Source organism: Colletes gigas, unplaced genomic scaffold, assembly GCF_013123115.1.
Source record: "Colletes gigas isolate AHSC1104 unplaced genomic scaffold, ASM1312311v1 Colletes_gigas_Sc00014, whole genome shotgun sequence".
Taxonomy (NCBI): domain Eukaryota; kingdom Metazoa; phylum Arthropoda; class Insecta; order Hymenoptera; family Colletidae; genus Colletes; species Colletes gigas.
The window spans coordinates 2,442,317-2,461,848 of record NW_025106643.1 but is presented as its reverse complement, the minus strand read 5'-3'; the positions used below and the strand labels follow the sequence as shown (position 1 = coordinate 2,461,848).

The 19,532-nt window shown below is 38.9% G+C and overlaps 2 protein-coding genes across 2 annotated transcripts in view; one reads left to right on the top strand and one right to left on the bottom strand.

Annotated features, from left to right (window-relative positions):
* Positions 1-1,469: 1,469 nt before the first annotated feature.
* On the bottom strand, positions 1,470-4,330 carry LOC122399655 (putative odorant receptor 71a). The gene is made up of 9 exons (XM_043400493.1): positions 4,312-4,330; positions 4,126-4,259; positions 3,674-3,791; positions 2,895-3,156; positions 2,514-2,630; positions 2,331-2,421; positions 1,966-2,102; positions 1,745-1,877; positions 1,470-1,593 (listed from the first exon to the last, which is right to left on the bottom strand). Exons 1-9 carry the CDS (start codon positions 4,328-4,330, stop codon positions 1,540-1,542), a joined length of 1,065 nt encoding a protein of 354 aa, XP_043256428.1. The 3' UTR covers positions 1,470-1,539.
* Positions 4,331-7,352: 3,022 nt separating this feature from the next.
* LOC122399604 (fibrillin-2-like) overlaps positions 7,353-19,532 on the top strand; it is a 36,723-nt gene continuing 24,543 nt past the window's right edge. Inside the window, exons 1-2 of the mRNA XM_043400398.1 lie at positions 7,353-7,702; positions 9,797-10,184. Coding sequence (XP_043256333.1) covers positions 10,048-10,184 — 137 coding nt within the window. The 5' untranslated portion in view covers positions 7,353-7,702; positions 9,797-10,047. The remainder of the gene's footprint in view (positions 7,703-9,796; positions 10,185-19,532) is intronic.

Genomic DNA, 19,532 nt, shown 5'->3' with positions numbered 1-19,532 from the left:
ATCAAATAATGTGATATACGTCTGATAACGTGAATATTTTAATATTATTTCACTCACAACTGGTATCATCAGGCTTACGATGGTGGTTATATACGAGATGAATATAGTATTCCGTTTATAGTTCGATTGGCGTGGATACTGTCCTATTATAATCAAGAATTTCTTGAGCGATCTGTAATGTGGAATGTCACCTAAAGTGACATAACAGTTTTTGTTCTTCTGAAATACTGACCAAACGTTATAGTAAATATAATAGTAAAATGGTGTTTTGACTTTGTTCTTGCACACATTGAAATTATAAATACATGTCTACAGGCTCAAGAAATCGTTAAAAAATGTTTCCTCTCTCCCTATTAAAAAAATTAATCTTACCTGGGAAAGACATTCTTTTCAGATCGATTGCTTCAACACTTCTAAATTTAAATCTAAATCTTTACCAATTATACGGCGTTTATTAAATATTTCCCCCAGGTACATCGGCCCACAAGTAAATGAAAACAATGTTACTCAATTGTACCTGCGTTGTGTGATCCTGCGAAAGGAGTCTTTATAGAAGCATCCTGTACAAGATCCACGAGTATACTATCGCTTTACGCCCTGCACGGAAGGACATTTCTTTAGAGATGCGAAGGTCTACGATTGACCAACTTAAATATTCATCGTGGTACAGTCTTCTTTTAAGGAGGCGAGCAATTTTCTTATCTATCTGTATCAGGAAATTACGTAACACATACCTGCCAGTTGATATGTCTATGCATGGTGACAGCCATAATTGAATGAAGAACGTATGGTAAATTAAATACATGAAACTTTGAAACGAGTGATAGCACAGTGCGCGGACTTGCATTTTAGTTGGGGCGAAATCAATCATCTTGTCAGATTCAGTGGGAGACAGATCCTATTATTCTAGTTAGTTATTTACCCCTCCACTATGTCCTTAACACTTTCGATCCGTACGACACTAACCCGATTGTTTGCTTTAAACACAGGAATCGCAATGCGGCAGACGCCTCGCTTTTGTTGCGAGTTCGATGCATGGTGATCGGTCTTTATCAAGCATAACAAGGAGTGTTCCAAGTTCTGGGATAGCCAACAGGGAAAGCAAACGAGATAGAACTGTAGCAAACGTGCTTCGATTTACCTGTGTTCATCGATTGTCAGCCGAAAGAGATTGCACTTTGAGCTGTTATCACCAGGTAAACCACGCCATTTATAACTTTGCTAATTTTACCAATTTTATTATTTATTATCGATTCTGTCGTCACATTAGAGTGGATCGATGCACTATATTATTTTTGAGAACCTTTTAGACCATGTTACGCAATAAGATTAGTGCTGTTATTTTTTCTAATTTTGAGTATTACGGTGTTTAATTTTGTATGTTCCTAGCGAAATAACGGTTCGGAATATATGTTCAGTTTAATCAAACACTACTAGATTTATGTAAACATTTACAAATTTATTTTACTCTTTTACAACATACTTTTACATCGAAGTCCAAATCATTATTTGTGGATGTTATCTTGTAGTCATTATGGTTTATTCCCTCAATGACAGCAGCATCGTAAAATACGACATACAGGATTTAAAAATCTTAAATTTGAAACGTATTTGTCAATAGTTACTTATACTATTATCGCCTGTGTAGGATGTTTCTGATATAGTTGGTCAAACTTCGAAGCATAATTCATTCATGTAAGTTTTATTAAAGTTTGGCCATATACCTCAGAATATACATACGTACCATTCCAAAGTTTTCAATGTTCATGTCGTATAATCCACCTGCAGTCAATGTACACGGTATGCCGGATCTTATTTGCATCATGTAAATCACTCGTTGCATTCTCACTGGTGCCCGGTACCAATTGGAGCTGTATCTGCCACAATATTCGGAAAATGTTACATTCGCGTGATTTGTATAGTTAGTAAGAACTATGTTCTTCTTTCTACACATCGAGAGCATACAAATCGTCGAGTAATTGAAAACTGTGATCCAGGAGACTTTGACCAGGCAGACTGTTGAAGAACAAGTGAAATTGCTGTGCCACGAGGAAAACACCAATTCTAATTGCTTCTCTGGTGTTATCTAGGTTCAGAACCAGCTAAGAAACACAAATGTTGACGATGTTTGGTATTACCTCTTTAAATTTTCTGTCCTCTAATGAAAGAGCAATAATGAATTTTTAAGACAAACCAATATTAAATGGGAATAAGAATCTGTGGGTGGGCATGAAACCGATACAGTAAGTGAAAATTTCGACTAGTTCGCGAAACAAATCTGCACCACGTGATTCAAACACGTTTCCCGTTATTTATAAAATTATTCATACCTGAACAGCAGTCAGGCTGATAGCGATCATGTTTATCCCGATTTGAATCAAGAAGGCTCGCTCGTTGATATTATTGATGTGCTCGTAAAACCTCGAAATAAAAGAATAAAACGTATTAGTCATATTTCATAAACTGTTATTTCTCTTTTCCTTGTAATTTGTTATTATCTAATGAAAACGAACTGTATTGCTCTTTTGTGGATGAGCACGCAGTTCCTGAACTGTTGATATATGGCTTTCTCCTTTGTAGTGTTATCACTGTTCCCTTCCAAATTTTGTGTCACATCTTTAAGCTGATTCCTGTGTCGATTAGAAGTATTCTAATGAAATAATAATTTTATCTTTTATATACGCGAGAAGTAGCAGTCAGTGTGTGATTTTTTATTATGTAAATAATTTCGGTTAATCATAACGCGTGAGTAGGAATTGTGCAAAGAAATTAAGTTATGGATTTTTATAACCATTTTTGCGTACGTGAGGTTGCGTGTATTTTTATAGCAAACAATAATTTCGGTTAAAGAAATGTGCTACGTCGTGCATTTAAATTACAGCGCTTACATTTACCCGCACATGGCGAATAATCCACAGGCATGGTGAGTTATTATCATGTACATGGAATCTATGGTGACAATAACGGTCACAGCAAGGACTGAAGACAAAACTGAATGAAAGTATATGGGATAGAAATATTCGTCACCGTCTACCAAGTAGTTAAGTTTAAACACTTGCTGTTTTGGTCGTGTCTCATTCAACGGTATGATAATGTCCAGAACCAAAGGCATTAGCGGAAGAAAAGCGAATAAGACTAAGAATCCCAATAATGTGGCTGCAAAGAACATAGTGCTATTCACGAAATTGATCATATGGTATTTTCGCGGTATTAATGATTTTGCTCAGCAAAAAACAAAGCAATAATTTATTTCAGCTACAGAAAAAGGTACGACGTTAATATGGAAGATATTGTGTATCAACGTTCTATGAAACATTATGGGAGTGCTTGTCATTAACCCTTTGACTGCTAAAGGCGTATATAGTATACGGTTTCACAAGTCTATCAATATTATACGAAAAGCGTAAATTTACGCCCTTTGCATTTTTTTTACTATAACACCTTTTACTGTTTTACCAATTGATTCGATATGGAATTGGATAGAAATTGGATATTTCAATTTATTTGCATTTATTATTTTTTTAAACCGTAAGAATGGTCTCTTAAATCTGCGGGTACTTTTTTGTTCACCAGTCGCAGCGACAGGCGTGCGACGATCGCGCCATCTATGTTGATGGATTCTCCCTAGGACGCGCCGCAGTCAAAAGGTTAAAAATTACAAAGGTGTACCTACTTCTGTATAGAAATGCAATATAAGTTCCATTTCTGGTGATTTCGTCCAAAATTTTTGCGTCGTCTTTCAATTTTAATGATTCCCACTCATTTATCACAAGGTTATATAACATTCGGAACTGCAAAACATTGATCACTTTTTATATGGTTTCGTAGTTAACATTCTATTTTATAATAAAGAGTGCAAGTACTTTTCTCCTATTGAAATTAAGGTTTGATATTTTCATCACTGTAATAATATCCGTAGCTATAACTGGTAGAGCCTCCAGCACCCTGTCAATGTCATGGTTGCGCAGTGACGTGGTGAGTTCTATAAACTTTCGCACGGAACGTAAATCAATTTCAAAATTATCACTTCCATGGCGTGTTGTGTATATTTCTTTATTAACATGATGTTGTTATTAATGTGCTATTCGTCTGACAACGCATGCAGTTTAATATTGTTTCACTTACGAGTGGTACCAACAGCGATATGTAGGTGCCTAAATGCAGGGCATATATAGAAACACGTGTATAATCCGTTTGCTGTGGATACTGTCCTATGAATACTAAAAATTTCTTAAGTGGCCCGTAATGTGGAAGATCACCTAAGGTGGCATAAGATTTCTTGTTTTCCTGAAATACTTACGAAACATATACCGGTTGTAGGCCTAGACATAATTCGATTATTTTTTAATATTGCAAAGTATAAGTTTGTAGCTGGACATTTGTTACACATGTTAAACATAGCCAGAGCGTTGTAAGTGCACATATGGGTCATTGACGTATAAAAAAAATAATATGAACATTAGACAAAATTGTGATGTTTTCAATGTGTTCTTTAAGGATGTATGAACTGTCAGACTGATGTAGAAAGATTCATTTGCTTATGGTCAGAATATAACTCGATCAAGTTTAAGAAAACGTAAGTCTCACCGACGAAAGACATTCTTCTAATATTGAATCGTTCACTAGTTTTATCCACACCGATACACACGAGTCGATTGCTTCTGCTAATTACGAAACTTGTATCTGAGACATTGGTAGATGTTCTCTGTTACGAATTCACGATTGAACTGTTATGGCAGTTTCGGTACGAATGCACATTTCTTCTGCCAGAAAGAATTGTCTCCCTAAGCACTAAGATTTTCTGTTAATAATATATGTAATATGCAGCATTATAACGGTTTCTTTGACCATTGTATTTTTATAGAGATTTCGAAGACCTATCATTTTCTTATACATCTGACTTGTCTTGGTAATATGAAATTTATTGTACATGCGATACACGTTCGTGTTATGTCCTTCAAGGGATAGATATGTAGTAGAATGGAAAATTAGTGTTAGCTAAAGGGTGCATGTAATCTGTTGGATTTTGTATGCAAATGACACCATAATAGGTTGACGAGTATTATTGATTTTTTGGAGTCTATTAGTTAGAGGTATGATCAGTGAAATAGCGTTTAAATATTTACTGTGACGTTTTAATTTGCGTCTCTTTGCTCTATGGTTTATTTATGCAACCAGTCGCCTGAAGCATACAAAATGCAAAATTACAGGTTCTCCATTTTTGCGAAACGTATGAAGAATTTAATAACAGTGTGAGAAAGGTACGAACAACGAGTCGCGGCCTGTTTATGCGTCGTTTGTTACCGACTGTATTATCAAATATTTAAGCTGAAGAGTGTCAGGTGAATAATGGTTCAGGAAACCAGCGAATTCGGTAGATGTGCGTCGAAGATGTTCGAAGAATTATAAAATTTTTTGTTGCATGGATGCAATAGTACCAGTTGATTTCTTGAAAAATTATTTTGCTAATTAGTTATCATACGAAGAAGTTAACGACGATTAACCAGGCAAGTTTTATTATAATTTTTATAATTTTCCCATCGACTCCAAGGTAAATAATTATGTATTTTTAGGTAAAGAATTAACGCATTTAAGAATAAGAAATCCTTTATCTTAACTCGAATGGAAAGTAGTTTCGGGATTGTGACAAGTTCAAGACCCGAATAAATAGATTCATGACGTACATAGTTTGGTTCTTGATAGATATGAAAACTGATTTAAAGAAACATCTAGTTCTAACGTTGTTGAATCGTTTCATTTATACTATACATTCTACTTTTCTCTGAGTTGATTAGAAGCTGCTTCGATATAAAATGCAAGAAGGAAGTTAATGCTTAGGTTATTCACTTTTTTTTTTCTTTCAAACTGCCTCGAGACCGCAATTGCGAAGTTCCATAACGCAGTTCTGATCCGACAATAGATGTTTTCAATTGAACCGAGCGGAAGTGATGGCTCCTTAACATGATTATTGGTCCAGAACACAGAGGCCAATGTCGTTGGTGTTTCCCAATCGAAGCTTTAGCCTCGTTTGATAACGCTGGACTGCATATTATTGCGAAAGCTTCCTACATTGTAACACTTTGATGCATCTTAGGCTTTGACACTGTTGGTCGTGATGGGTCTTAGTTTATAACCTATAACCTTCAATTATAATTATATGTTAGTCACTTCTTAATCAGTTACTCGACTGTAGTGGTCAGTCATAGGCGAATCAATTGACAAAACTACTGATGTACTTTCATTCGTTCCTGTATTTTCCATTATAGCTAAGTCTAAGAAAGAAATCGACAAATTTAGAGATACTGCATCTAAAAATATTTTTTTCAAACTGATTCGAAATCTTTTAATTTCGCCGAAAATATCAGCAACATGCTGATTTTTTTTCTCGAATGTATGTATGATTTCGGGGGTATGTGTGTTCACCAAAAATGATTGTAATTGACCTCCGGAACCGAAAATAATTTTTTCAGAACGATTCGAAATTTTTTTTTTCGTCGAAAAATTTAGGCACTTTGTGAATTTGTTTCTCGAAACTGGTTAGGATTTCGTGGGTATGTCTATTGACCAAAAATGATTGTAATTGACCCCCGCAATTAAAAATAATTTTTTTGGAGCGATGTGAAATTTTTTTTCGACGAAAAAGTTAGGCACCTACCCCCTGTCGATTTTTCTTCAAAATTTGGTTTCGATTTTTAATAAATCTAATCTTGGGTAATGTGTGATTAATAAAAAAAATAAAATATACAATGTTTCTACGCTTTACTCGTCAACTGTTTAGTAGCAACGTCGCTGTTGGATGCATGCGGCTGTGATTTCTTTGTATTTGGATTGCATTTAATTATATAATTCTCGATACAATTACGTTACAAATAGAATTGGTCGGAATAAAGTCGTGTTTGGACTTATTTTCAACGGAAAAACCTCAGCAATCCAGTAATACCGTTCTCCAAACGTAGAACGAGAAACGTTCCAGATTTTAGTTCGCGTTTAGTGTCGCGCGGATATACGCGGAGGTTTGCATCGATCCGGGCCGAAATTTCTTCAATCGGACGGTACTGTACCGTCGTCACGCGTGCCTCCGCGCACAGCATATACGCGCATCGCGTTGACAGCGACGAAGAAAAAGAAGGGTTGGGGATCGTCGGCGCGGCTGATCGTGTTCCTCGGGTCGTCAGCTGGACGCGGTCGCGAGAAAACGGGCAGGGAAAGGAGGGAAAGGGCGCGTGGTGGGGCCGGTAGGCACGAAGACGAGGGAAGAGTGCCTCTTCTCTCCGGATGAGCCCTCTGTCGGAACTGCTCGTCCACAATCTGCCGCTCCAGTCTCGCGTCGAGTCCCGTCCGCGTATCTTTTCGGGACTCGTTCCCACGTTCCTTTCCTATCCCTCGTTACAAGAACGTGTCGCGCCAAGTGTGCCGCGGATGCGTCGCTTTTAAGCAATAATCGAGATCTCGTCCAACCCGTGACTCTCTTCTTACGTTTTTCGACAAGTTCCCCCTCTCCCCACCCCCCCAAAAATTTTCCGACCAAGTGGTGGCTCTGGTCCACGTCGTTTTTTGGGGGTGTCGATCGTCGACAGACTGGTGATCGGAGATTGTCGAATACACATGGATAAAATTCTAATTGGACGCGAGAAGTGTAATTGGTGACACTGTGGAATATCGGTAGTTGGCGGTGGAGTAATGTTGATCGTTTCGTTGACAGGTATGATATCGAGGACTCGTCGGTGATGGCGAAGACACGATATATTATTGTCGGGGGGGGGGGTTTTCTTTTCTTTACAATACTCTTAGGATCCAGGGTAATTTAAAGCTGCATAGAAAATTTAATATTCTTTTGAGATCTGGATATTACAGTGAAAGAATTCTTTTTATGTTATTATAGAGATGGAATGATCGTAAATATTATTTACAAATATATGATCCGATAGGTTAATTTTGTCTGTTGAGAGATAAATATATTTATGACACTATGAAGAAAATCTGTACTTTATTTATCACTTCTTTGGGTCAGTAAAAGAGTTCATTTTAGTTTGTTGATTATCTAATCGTAAATTTATTAAAGACTATATTACTATTATGAACAGTCTCGAGGGTTTTGTTGACTCAATTTAAGTTCACACAAAAATATACTCGAATTTGTGACCTGCCATTTCGTATTAAAATAATGAACAATAATAGAAAATATCTAACGTTTCATTTTTACCTAGTTTCAAGACTTGAATCGATATATTATAGATGTTATTTGTCAGCATTTTGTAGTCATCGAATTGTAAAAAATTTTTAAGTTTAATGATATCGTTGCCTTAAGTTGAAAATAAAAAAATGAAACAGGTTTTTATTAAATTCCTAAAATTAAATGGTGCTACTAATAGCTAATTAAAATAATGACTAAAACAATACATTATTAATGTTGTGCAAGTATGCAGAAAGCTTACTGAACTCTTTTATGTCATATTTCATTCTCCGTAAGATACACATATTTAAAGCTTTTTTTGTGGCGTTTGCGAGCCACGATTATATCGGACAAATAAGAAAGAAAACTACACGATCGATAGTCCGATTTTGATTAAAATCCAAGCAGATCTCAAGACGAAAATTTCAGGCCTCGATATATGCAATCGGTTGGTACAGTCGGGAATCGCCGTGGAAAACCTGAATTCGCTGAAACGGATTGTCTATTTTCACCCCGCGGAAACGTAGGAATTAATCGCTGGCGAGAAGCAAGCGTTTTCGAATCGAGTTTATCGCGCCGATATCCTCGTCATCGTCGACTCGATCCACTCTCGTCGTAATAGAACGTGCGAACCAGACTGATCTCTTTTTGCGCGACTTTTGCGCGTACATACCAAGCTTTATGGAACTTTAATCATAGCCTCTGCTCGTACTGCTTTTACGCTATTGATAATGGGTGAAAGCAGAATGGAAGCGCAATTTCTGCGCGGCGATTTTTCGGTTAAATTGGAGCATCCTGTGGAGGTTCCGTCAGGAGCACTAAAATGTAAAACGAATGTTTCGTTCTATATTTATCAGCGATCTCTCAGAATACCGGTTTATTCGATAGGCTCTCCGGAACAATATCTTTTTCATAGCTGAAAACGAGAAAAATTTCATAAATTCGTAATAATAAATTCAAATTTTTCTCAGCGTTCAGTTGACATTGCGTTGCGATAAATGATCGGTTCGTTTGTCAAGTTTATTTATAATCCGATCGACGCTCCATATTCTCCTCAAATATTACAATTTTTATACTTGTTAATAAAGACTTTGCGGGGCAGTGTAACAAAAAAAAAAAAACAGTTTAATATGCATTTTTGATTTCGTCGCAGGTTTTTTCCCCGGTCGTGTTTCTAAAATTCTGATCAACTCGTGAGCTAACTTCGCAATTACGGGCTGCCTCTCGTCGCGCCAGCGAAACAGCTATTGTGGATATTTATATCAGAAGATAGTTCCATCTATCTCATCGTACTAATTTGGTGCTTCCGGAAAGGCGTCATAGTCAGCGCGGAATCGCGGCAATTATCGCCCCGTTGTCTCTCCGCTCGGTTTACGTGGCGAAATTCTCGGCTCGCTTGCGAAATGAAATATTAAATTAGAAACGAAGTAAAAGGAAGCAAAAACTGATAATGAAATACTAAATAATTATACAAAAAAAAAGGGGGAGCTACGTCTCTATTAATCAAGAATAAAATTACATTTTCCTCGAGTTTACAGTCTTGCGTAAACTGTTTTTCATTTCCATCGACATTGTCGTCGAAAAAGCGACGAGGATCCTCTAAAAAATACGCCGTCGTTTCAGAATTCCGCGAGTGTCAGATTACCAGCGATCCGGCCGACCAAGAACCATGATCGAGAATCCGATCGTGGTGTCGATCGCGAAGCAGCGTTGAAGGGATCGATCGAGAATCATGCGCGTGAAACGAGCGGCCATCGATCGCGCGACGAGCTAACGAATTTCGACGGATACCTTTGCACAGACACCCCCAACCGCCCCCCGCGATCACTGGTGAACAGTCGTTCGATCAAACGTGAAAGAATCGTGTCGACAAGATGCCGAACGAGGGGTTGCTCTTCGCGACGTGGTTGCTGTTGTCGGTCCTCGGAGACGTCTCGACCACGGGACAACGCTATACCGCCAGCCCCGCACAGGACTTGGATAACACTCTGCAATCAGTACCACCGCTCGGGTGAGTATCGAGTTATCGGCTATCGCGAAGCGCGAAACCGCTAACGGGCAATCTTCGATCGCCCCTCGATCAAAGATATCGCGCGCGCGAGACAGTAATTTGCTCTGATCACTGGGGCTCCCTCCGCGTGCGTAGCTTGGAATTTACGGGGAACACAGATATGCACACTCCTTTGTGCTACTTTACATTGGAAAGGAAAGATCGACAGCTTTTGGCGCACTTTTAACAACCCTTAAGGGGGTTACTCCATCTTGACTCCACCTTGACTTTTCATGAATTTTTTACACGGAACGTACACGTTCGATCGATAGGACCTATTTACCACGTACACAGTAGTCTTGAACATTTGGAAAAAAATTTTTTTTAAATTTCTATGTTCATTTATAAGAGAGAAAATGGCGGTATACCTGAACCTTGTTTCAATCAACCGAATCTAATCTGGTACACATATTCTCAATAATATTCTATATGGGTTGATGGGAGATTTTGTTGAAATTATCGAGATATTCATAACAAAATATCATAAGGATCCATTTTTCTAAACTGCAATTATTTTTACGATTCTTTGTAATTCCAAAAATCTTTGGTCGATCATTAGAGAATGTTATTGAGAATATGTGTAACAAATTTTGTTAAATTCGGTTTTATAGTTTTTGAGTTATCGCGTACTATCTGTTCTTCGAGATAAACATAGATATTTGAAAAAAATAATTTTCAAGAGTTCGAATTTTCGAGATACTTCGTACGTGATAAAAGGATAATTTCGTAGAAAATTCGTGAAAATACCGCTCATTCTGGTGGTGGAATTCCTTCGTGCTTCGATCGCCATGTCACCCATGGAACCAGAAAAATGAATTTTCAAATCTCGTTGTATATTATAATTCTTGAGACGCGAAAGCATTTTCTTTATACACGAAACGGGTTCGTTTACGCGTCCAGTTTTGCGCGAGATAGGAATTAAATTATTTTATCGTGATTAGAGAGTGGAATCGATCGAGAAGATCCATGACAAGAGTTCCCACGAGGCCAATGTTAGTAGTTTGACAACACCCCAACTTCTACACGTGGGAATGGCCGGCAATAAAGCTGTTTTCAGCTCATTTCTATTTTTACTTTGCCAGAAGGGGGACAGGAGCGTAGTGAAATCGTTTCAACAAGGAACTTTCTGCTCTAGTTTCTTTTTTCATTCGAGTGACGTAATGCCGTGGGTCTTGGACCAGCGTAATGTTTATCACGTGGCCGGCGTTACGCTTTATACGACGTTGAGCACACCATTCCACGCTGTTAAAAAATCGCCTTCGATTCATTCCACTTATTACAATTTAAGCTTTGTTGCTTTATAAACTGCTGGTGAATCGTATTAACACCGTAAGTTTCACTGTAATAGGTTTGGAATCGCGAAACTGTAAACTTGTTACGATAAAAATATTAACGTAACCGAGTATCAAAAACGTAATAATGTACTGAACACATTGATTACTGTAAATATTAACACATGAAAATATTAAGACGGCGGAGTTTCGAAACTGTAGCGTTCTAAATATAGCATCCACGGTGATTTCAATGCGCTGCAGTGTGCACGCAGCGGACCTATTACAGCATCGTGCGTACGCGAAAAAAATTCTCGGACATAGTAACATCGTGGAAACGATTTCTACCAATTCTTTGATCCGATTGAGCTAAAACTTCACCTCGAGATCAAGGAAAGTACAAAGATCACGGTTGTCTAAAAAAGCCGAGTCTAAAGAAAGCTAGCAAAATACGATACGATGATAATGGCGGCTACAACGCGATAAAGTTGTTACGCGGCCTTATCAATAGCGAGCGTTCGATTTTAATGCAAAAATAGCTGCAATTGTGCAGTGGGAATATCACCCGAGTAAATTGTTAATTTTAGAACTGCAGGGTGCAGCAAAAACTCGTCGTCCATCTTGAAACTTAAAATCAGATTTATTTTTATCGAACGCACGAACATATAAATGAAGTGAAATCGTTAGATAATTTATGTTATCGGATTCTATTCATCTTGGAGACTGTACAAACGATTAAGGCAGGATCTGATGTATCAGGGATCCTCAATGGGAGCCACATGGCCCCCTAGTGGGCTACGCTGTATTTAGGGGGCCACGAAAGACGTAAAAAAATGGGAAGTGTTCTACAACATGTGAGCCACAAAAAAAAAAATAAGAATACTATTCGTAGGGTGATACTAAAATATTCCTATCCACGCTACTTTGGTCACGTATTCTACCAAGATTAAAAAAGGGTCTGAGCTCCCCTTTCCCGAGATGCAACGCGTTTTGTTCCACATCAAATACACAAAATTACCAGCAACGTCGACACTGTTTTATTTAAAGGTAATGCAATTAAAAAATGAAGAATAAAATTGCTGTTTAGTTATTTTTTATAATATAATTGGGCAAAGGGAAATATTATTGGATAGACTATGTTGTTTCATGTGTGAAATAAGAATCAAACACACGTGGTTAGCCTGTGCGATTATTCAAGCAACGAAACAGTAAAATAAAGTAAAATGAATGTTCGAGGAGGACTTTTGTCCTTCAGCTGTTGCAACGAACGATCAAAGACTTAAAGCGGATTATTAACCGCATCGTCAGCATGAAACGCATAATTCGGACATAAATTACTCCAGTGTACAATTTACGTTCGACCAGTGCACGGTTCTAGGGTTAATTCGAAACCGCTTTGGCCGCGGCGAGGTTCACCGCTGCATCGCCATCAACGGACGAGAACGACGCGATCGCGACGAGGCTCATCGGGCGGGTTTTCTTCCGGATTATCTCGCGGATCGTGGCTAATTACGCGCGACGGGATGCACCGGGGGGATTAAGGCCCATTTTCACATGACACGATCTCGCGATTTTTCACCCTCGGCGTCCCCAAGTACCATGAAAATACAATCTGAGCTAAACTCTGAACCAAGCTCGAATAGAGATAATCGTTCGAGCAAACTTGATTATTACACTGTATGATAAAGTTTGCTTGGACGAACGATTTAAAGAATATTTAATTTCGTTTAAATACCTTTTAAATTCGCTAGCAAGTTACCTATAAGTTAATGATCAGTGACAGGATTTTTTACTATGTAACTAAAACAATTAATTCTCAGGTTGAAATGTAAAAGGAAGTAAATTTGAATAGGACTAATTAATTTTAGGACTGATATAAATTTTCATTTATGTACTTTAAAATTGTTCAGATTCAAAGTTTTGGTCTCAGAAAAAATTGGCCGGTTTTGGTTTGGCAGTGAACGTGTAATAATTGTTTTATTTCAAGATACAGATAGGGAATTTCAGTTTTCGCGATGACGAATGGCCATTCAATGTCGCGGGATTAATAGTCGCGTGCCCTAATCGCGGCTACCCGAAGGTCAGCCTCGAAGTGGCTAAATCGCGCTGACGAAACGTTTCTCAAAGCCTTCGTTCCCAGGCGAAACCTGGAAATCGTTTCCGCTTTGAAATACGCGCGCCATGGTCAATTGGACGTAATGGATGGATAATAATAGGCCATCATCCGTTTCGATTCGCGTTACGGTGGGCTGTGAAAATTGTTCCAATCCGGGGAAAATGACGCGGTCGCCGCGAAATAAAACGATGAATCGAAACGCGGAGAGTCGTAACGTAACACGCTAGAGATAACCCAATTAGGTGTTATCGCGGTTCCTCGACGCGACGGAACGACGCTCCTCGGTTTAGGCAGATCTGACAAGATCTTCGCAAAATTGCTCTGTAATCGCTCGACTCTCACGCTGGGCCATATTTCAAGTTTTTATTATTCATATTTCAAACGAATCCTGCGTATAAAGGAAGAATTCGAGTCGATCGTAAAATTGGCGGTAAATTTGAAGTCCCAAAACGAGTTCGAAGGTTCGTTTCGTTGAATGTCGAGAACCTCGAGGGCACTTCGCGAAACCGCCGACTGGATTGACGTTATCACCTCTGCTAATACACCGTATTAAGTGAAATCACAAGCTCGTCGTGCTCTGATTTTACTTATTTCACGTATCGAGATCCACCGGCTGCGAAGGCCTGGAGAGATCCACGCAGTGGCACTATCGCGTGCAACGAGCTGCCAAGAATCTTTTACCGTAACAAACTAGTTCCCTTGGTCCCAGTTATACGATACCCTCAGTAATGTTGAATATTTTTACGCGAGAGTGGCTAATACCGTCAGTTGGTGGCTTTGTATAATAAACCGTCATTGGCTCTCATTCGCGCCAGCATTCCCGTCCACATTTCGATACCCTCTCTTTTTTTACACGCATTCCTTTCGTCGAACGAGGGGGAAGCGTTTCTAAGCACCAAGAAAACGCTTTACTTTCGGACGTACGATCCCTATTTAACATTCCTTCCGTTCTTTTTACGGATCCTGGAATTTCACGCTTCTTTCTTGGAAGAGAAATGGGAGAGGAGGATCTTCACCAATTTATGGAGCTGCACGAAGGACAATGCTCTACAAACCGTGGCTCGAGTAGTATTTAAACTGTTAAAGAGCTACGAACGATACATCGTCCAGCAAATTGGCGTCATTTGGCGTAATAATCATTGCGTGATAATCGACCCTGAGATGGAAGGCCACCGAAAATCGAGCGAATCTAGGCGCGTCACGCCCAAACAACCTTTCCGTTAATAAAAACGCGTTGCCTTGCATCTTGTCGCGGTTAATTAGTAACGCATGCATTAGTTTCGCGTGACATCGATCAACCATTGATACCCAATCGGGCCATTGACGCAGTCACATCGATTGTCTTTTTCATTATATTTTTATAATTTTTCTTTGATCGTGAATGCACCTTGCGGAGAGGCTCGCGATCGTTGAAGAATCTTGACGGCGATCGAGATGAGGTCGAGACTAGAACGGAGGCGTGTAATCGCCAGATAACTCGTGCCCTACAATCGATGAACTTTGTCGTTTATCGGTTGTACTTGTTCGAACGGGACGATAACAAATGTTCTGGAGCGAATTAATAAAAGCCCGGCCGAGCAACGCGCGACGCTTCGACAAACTGTTTAGAGGTTGCCCCGTCTCCCGGGGCGTTTAATCTGCATTTAATGGATTCAGACGCAACGGAGTTCAAGCGTTAATGGGCGATCACCCGAGCTGGTGTACGCGCGTACGTGCATGCACGTAGCCTGAGATTTGTCATCGTTACCGAGAGACTCGGAGTAGAAATGAATTTTTCCAGTTAAACCTGCTACTAACTTCTCCTCTCTGTGTCTCTTTTTGCAATAATCAATTAGCAACTCGTGGTTTCGCGATAACTGTACATCGACGTCGTCGTACCTCGTTCACGTACACGAATTCGTCCACGATGCAACGGATAAATTTGCTAAAATTTGTTTATTATTAATTCTTCTTTATTGTTTGTTTACGATCCGAATGAAATTCGGGGCAAAATTTGTTTAGTTATGACATGTTTTTTGGATCAATGCATTTCACTTTTGTCACCACAGATAGAAAAATAATGTTTTTCCTTTTAGATATTTATAAATCTTGCTGACCCTTGTTTTTTTTTTAAGAAGAGTATTGAATGTAATCTATGGAAGGAAGAACGCCGTGCAAAAATATTTTCTCGAGTGAAACGTCGATTGGTCGCTGGGTTGGAAAGAAGAAAGGTTTTCAAACGTTATCTTCCTCTTAGGTAATTAATTAACGCCTCAAGACGCCATTCCAGTAAGAAAAAACAGATAAATGTATTATTCACTTTTTAATGGAGAGATCATTGCTACATTTAACTTTTAATTTTTTAAGCGAAACATTTAAATTACTAAATTAATTAATTAATAAACATTTAAATTTTTTACTGAGAAAGTTTCAAACAATCGTTGTGATATTGTTCTTTACACAACATGGAATATAATTTAATAGTAATTTCTAAAGATGAAAGAAATTATTGGTTGTAAAATTGCATAAAATGAAAATTGCTATTTTGGGAAAGTTTGAAAGATTTGAAAATTCTGGGGAAAATTTGAATTTGAGTAGGAACAATGAGGAATGCGAAAGCAATGTAATGGGTGGCTCACTTTCTTATCATCTCTCTGCCCACCGGTGGATTAACAACCTTCACTGTCGGCTTCATTGCTTCAGGCTTCCTGTACACTCGTGGCAGAATATTTCTTGCCAACTACTTTATCGCGTAAAATGTTACACGCGAATAATTGTGAAAGACTGATACACCAAGCAACGAGAAAGAAACTAAATTCTCCGTCGATGAATTAACGTGCTCGATACCACCCTTAATTATACCTAATTTATTCATTAAAACACTCTTTCGCCAAATTAAATCGCTGTGTATCAATTTCTGTCGAAGAATATATTAATTTACAGGTAGACGTGCTCTGAAAATGGCGATGAGTCGCAAGAATAGAATGCTCAAAGGGTTTGAGACAACGATTGATTTAGATTACTAATTTGCAAATCAGGACACTTATTAATGAAATTTTTTAGACAGAGTTGTGACAAATTTTATTCCTAAATATTCCTCTTATTTTGTTTCATCGACGCCCACAGTACGTTCGGGGTTGAATAGCTTTCGAATAGCTTAGGCGAACGATACCACTCTGATCGAAATTTTATTAGCTCGAATTTAGATTTCGTCGAATTCGAAGCGACCCCATTCGGCGAATCGATCCTAACTGGCGAACAATTGCGCGATTCCAAGTGAAACGTGGTATGCAATGAAGATGCCACTTTTCCTCCCTCCAGTTCCTCTTTCACTTCCTCCCGCGCTAGTTACGTAAACTCCACTTAGTTTAAACTAATCTAAGTGGCGGACTAACCGTGAATAATTATGTGATGATCCCGCATTAGGCGTGAAATAGGTCCTATCCTATTTTCGACCAGCTGTGCACGCTTCTGAGAAAACCAACCCTTAAAGTCTTCCTCAAACACTGCTCCCGGACCTTCGTAATTCATTATTAAAATTAATAGCATAAAAACATTTCGTACACGTTAAATTGATAATTATTTATTTCATTAGTGGAAACGAGTAATCTCGTACGCGATTATTTCTCGTCGTGAAACGTTGGGTCCCCCGATGTTCGTTTGCTCGGTATCTATTCGACTTCCTCTCTTTTTCGTTAGGAGATACTCGTGTTCTATAAAAAGTACGCCACCCTGGGCGCGAGAATTCCTGAAATGTCGACCGTGCATCATCGTACATCGCGTCTGAAGAGGATAATTTGCGAAACGTTTCGCGATAAGCACGGCCGGCGCAATAATCCAATAAATTAGAACCGTCCAAACCCCGATGCGTGTCTAAACAGCCAGGGTAGGGGGGTGTGGGCTTGAAAAGTTCAATTGGAAAGTGCAGTTAATGGATCCTGAAACAGCCGCTGGAATGGCCCCTCGAGATGGAGGATTATGGTCCATTAAAATTAAAGGCGATCAAAAGGCGACTGCGTTGCGCTTAAGGTCGAGCAAACAGCCGCGCCGCGACGCTGCGTCGACGTGCCTTAGACACTTAAATAAATGGTGAAGATGGAAAAAGCATGAAGAATTAGGTAGAACAAACAGGGGGCCATTATTTACGACCGTTTAAAACGTCATCGCGAGAGATTAAAGGAGGCTATTGAGGCCAGGCCGGTGTTACGAAACCGACGGGCCTGTATCAACGGTTATGATAGAAATTTATTGTGGCGCTGATTATCCTCTGGCTCTGGATAATTAGGAGAACGATCGGGGAACTTCGAACGCGGAATGGACGATAATTGCGACAATTGACGCGCGTTTGTTCGGCTCCACTTTCCTCCGCTCTCGATTTAATTCTCTTCTCGTACGTTCGCGAGGTGTAACGAGTATCGTCAGTAGACGCGATAAATATGGTATTAATCGCGTGTACAGAGCCTCCAGAAAAGCCATTCGCTTCACAGAGTGGCGTTCGCCATATTACGAGAAAAAAAATTCCTCAAATTGCGTAATATTATCAGGAAAAATGGTACAAAGTAACAATTTTGTTACGGTGCAGGTAATTTGGACTAACGGTACTCCAATCACGATTTGCTCTCAAGTTTCGATATATTTTAACCGCCATTGGAACGATCGAACACTTACTGAACAAGTTTTGGAAATTAAACAACGTTGGCAGGTTTTCAGATACCTGGATACTCGAAACGGAGGGCAAACATTACGCGTGGCCCTGGATCTGTTAGTTTGGAGTCAACGTTAGCGTTTACCTAGCAAATCTTGCCTCGAACGTGACGGTATTAATCGTTGGAACGATCAGCGCAAATTAATTACACGCTAATGAAGTATCGAGTAATTACAGACTGTTCAAACGATTAATAACGTCACGTCGTAGTAGAATTTGCCAGATAAGACTCGCTAATGAGTCCAACTAAGCAGATCCGAGGCGACACCCATTAATATTCCTCTTTGTGTTAGAAATATTACTATTACTACACCAAAGACAGTACTAAGAATCTAAAAAACTAAGAAACTAAGAAACTAAGAAACTAAGAAATTATATTTTCGATTATGGGTTTGTATAAATTGAGGAGTTTCTCTTGTAGGCTGTTGATCAAATTTCTCTGCATTATAAAGAAATTATAGTATATTTTCTATTTTATTCTTTCGTGCAACATGGATGGAAACTTTAAACTTCGACAACGAAGACGTCGTTATTGATTTCAGCTTGCAAGCTAGTTAAGAAAAGGTGTTAAAATTACACCCCATCGAAGTAATGAACTGATTTCTCAAAAGGGCGTTGATCTACATAGAGATCGCGTGGATGATCTTGGCCACCATCTTTCAATTCTTCGCGATAATAAATCTCATTGGGGCCCTTCGACTGGCGGTGTACTGTAATTTTCCAATTAGCCACGAGGATGAAAATCAATCATCGTCGGTCCCTATGGCGACACCTTTCGTTCTGTTCCCTTTTACGCGACACCGTATATCGTAAATAAATCGATAATTTATTGTTCGATCGAGGTTGCGCCGATCTCGTACGTAATTTCTTGCCACGCGATTAACATACTTATTCGTTGTTTACAGTTAACGTAATTGAGGTTATTACGCTGTTGAATGCGACGACGGTGATTGGTCGTTCGTTTACGTCAAATGTAATAGTAATTATAACAGAACAGGGGATTAGGAATCGAACGAGTACAGAGACCCATCCAATGACATAGTCATCAATATACATGTCAAATGATTGTATGCGTCAAACTAATATCGAAATAAGTTGTCATTGGTATTAGATATACTTGTTGAGATCTGTTGTACTTTCGATAGAATTAGAACCTAAAATACCATTGGAACCTCAAGACGACGAAGATGTTACTATCAAAGATGTCCCACATATATATTTTTCAACCCACTTGATAA

Excerpts from the sequence above, each read along its gene's own strand:
- LOC122399655 (XM_043400493.1), bottom strand. Across the intron at positions 3,792-4,125 it reads TATCGCTGTTGGTACCACTC|TTCCGAATGTTATATAACCT; the intron begins GTAAGTGAAACA and ends AATGTTTTGCAG. Across the intron at positions 2,631-2,894 it reads GGATTATTCGCCATGTGCGG|GAATCAGCTTAAAGATGTGA; the intron begins GTAAATGTAAGC and ends TAATCGACACAG.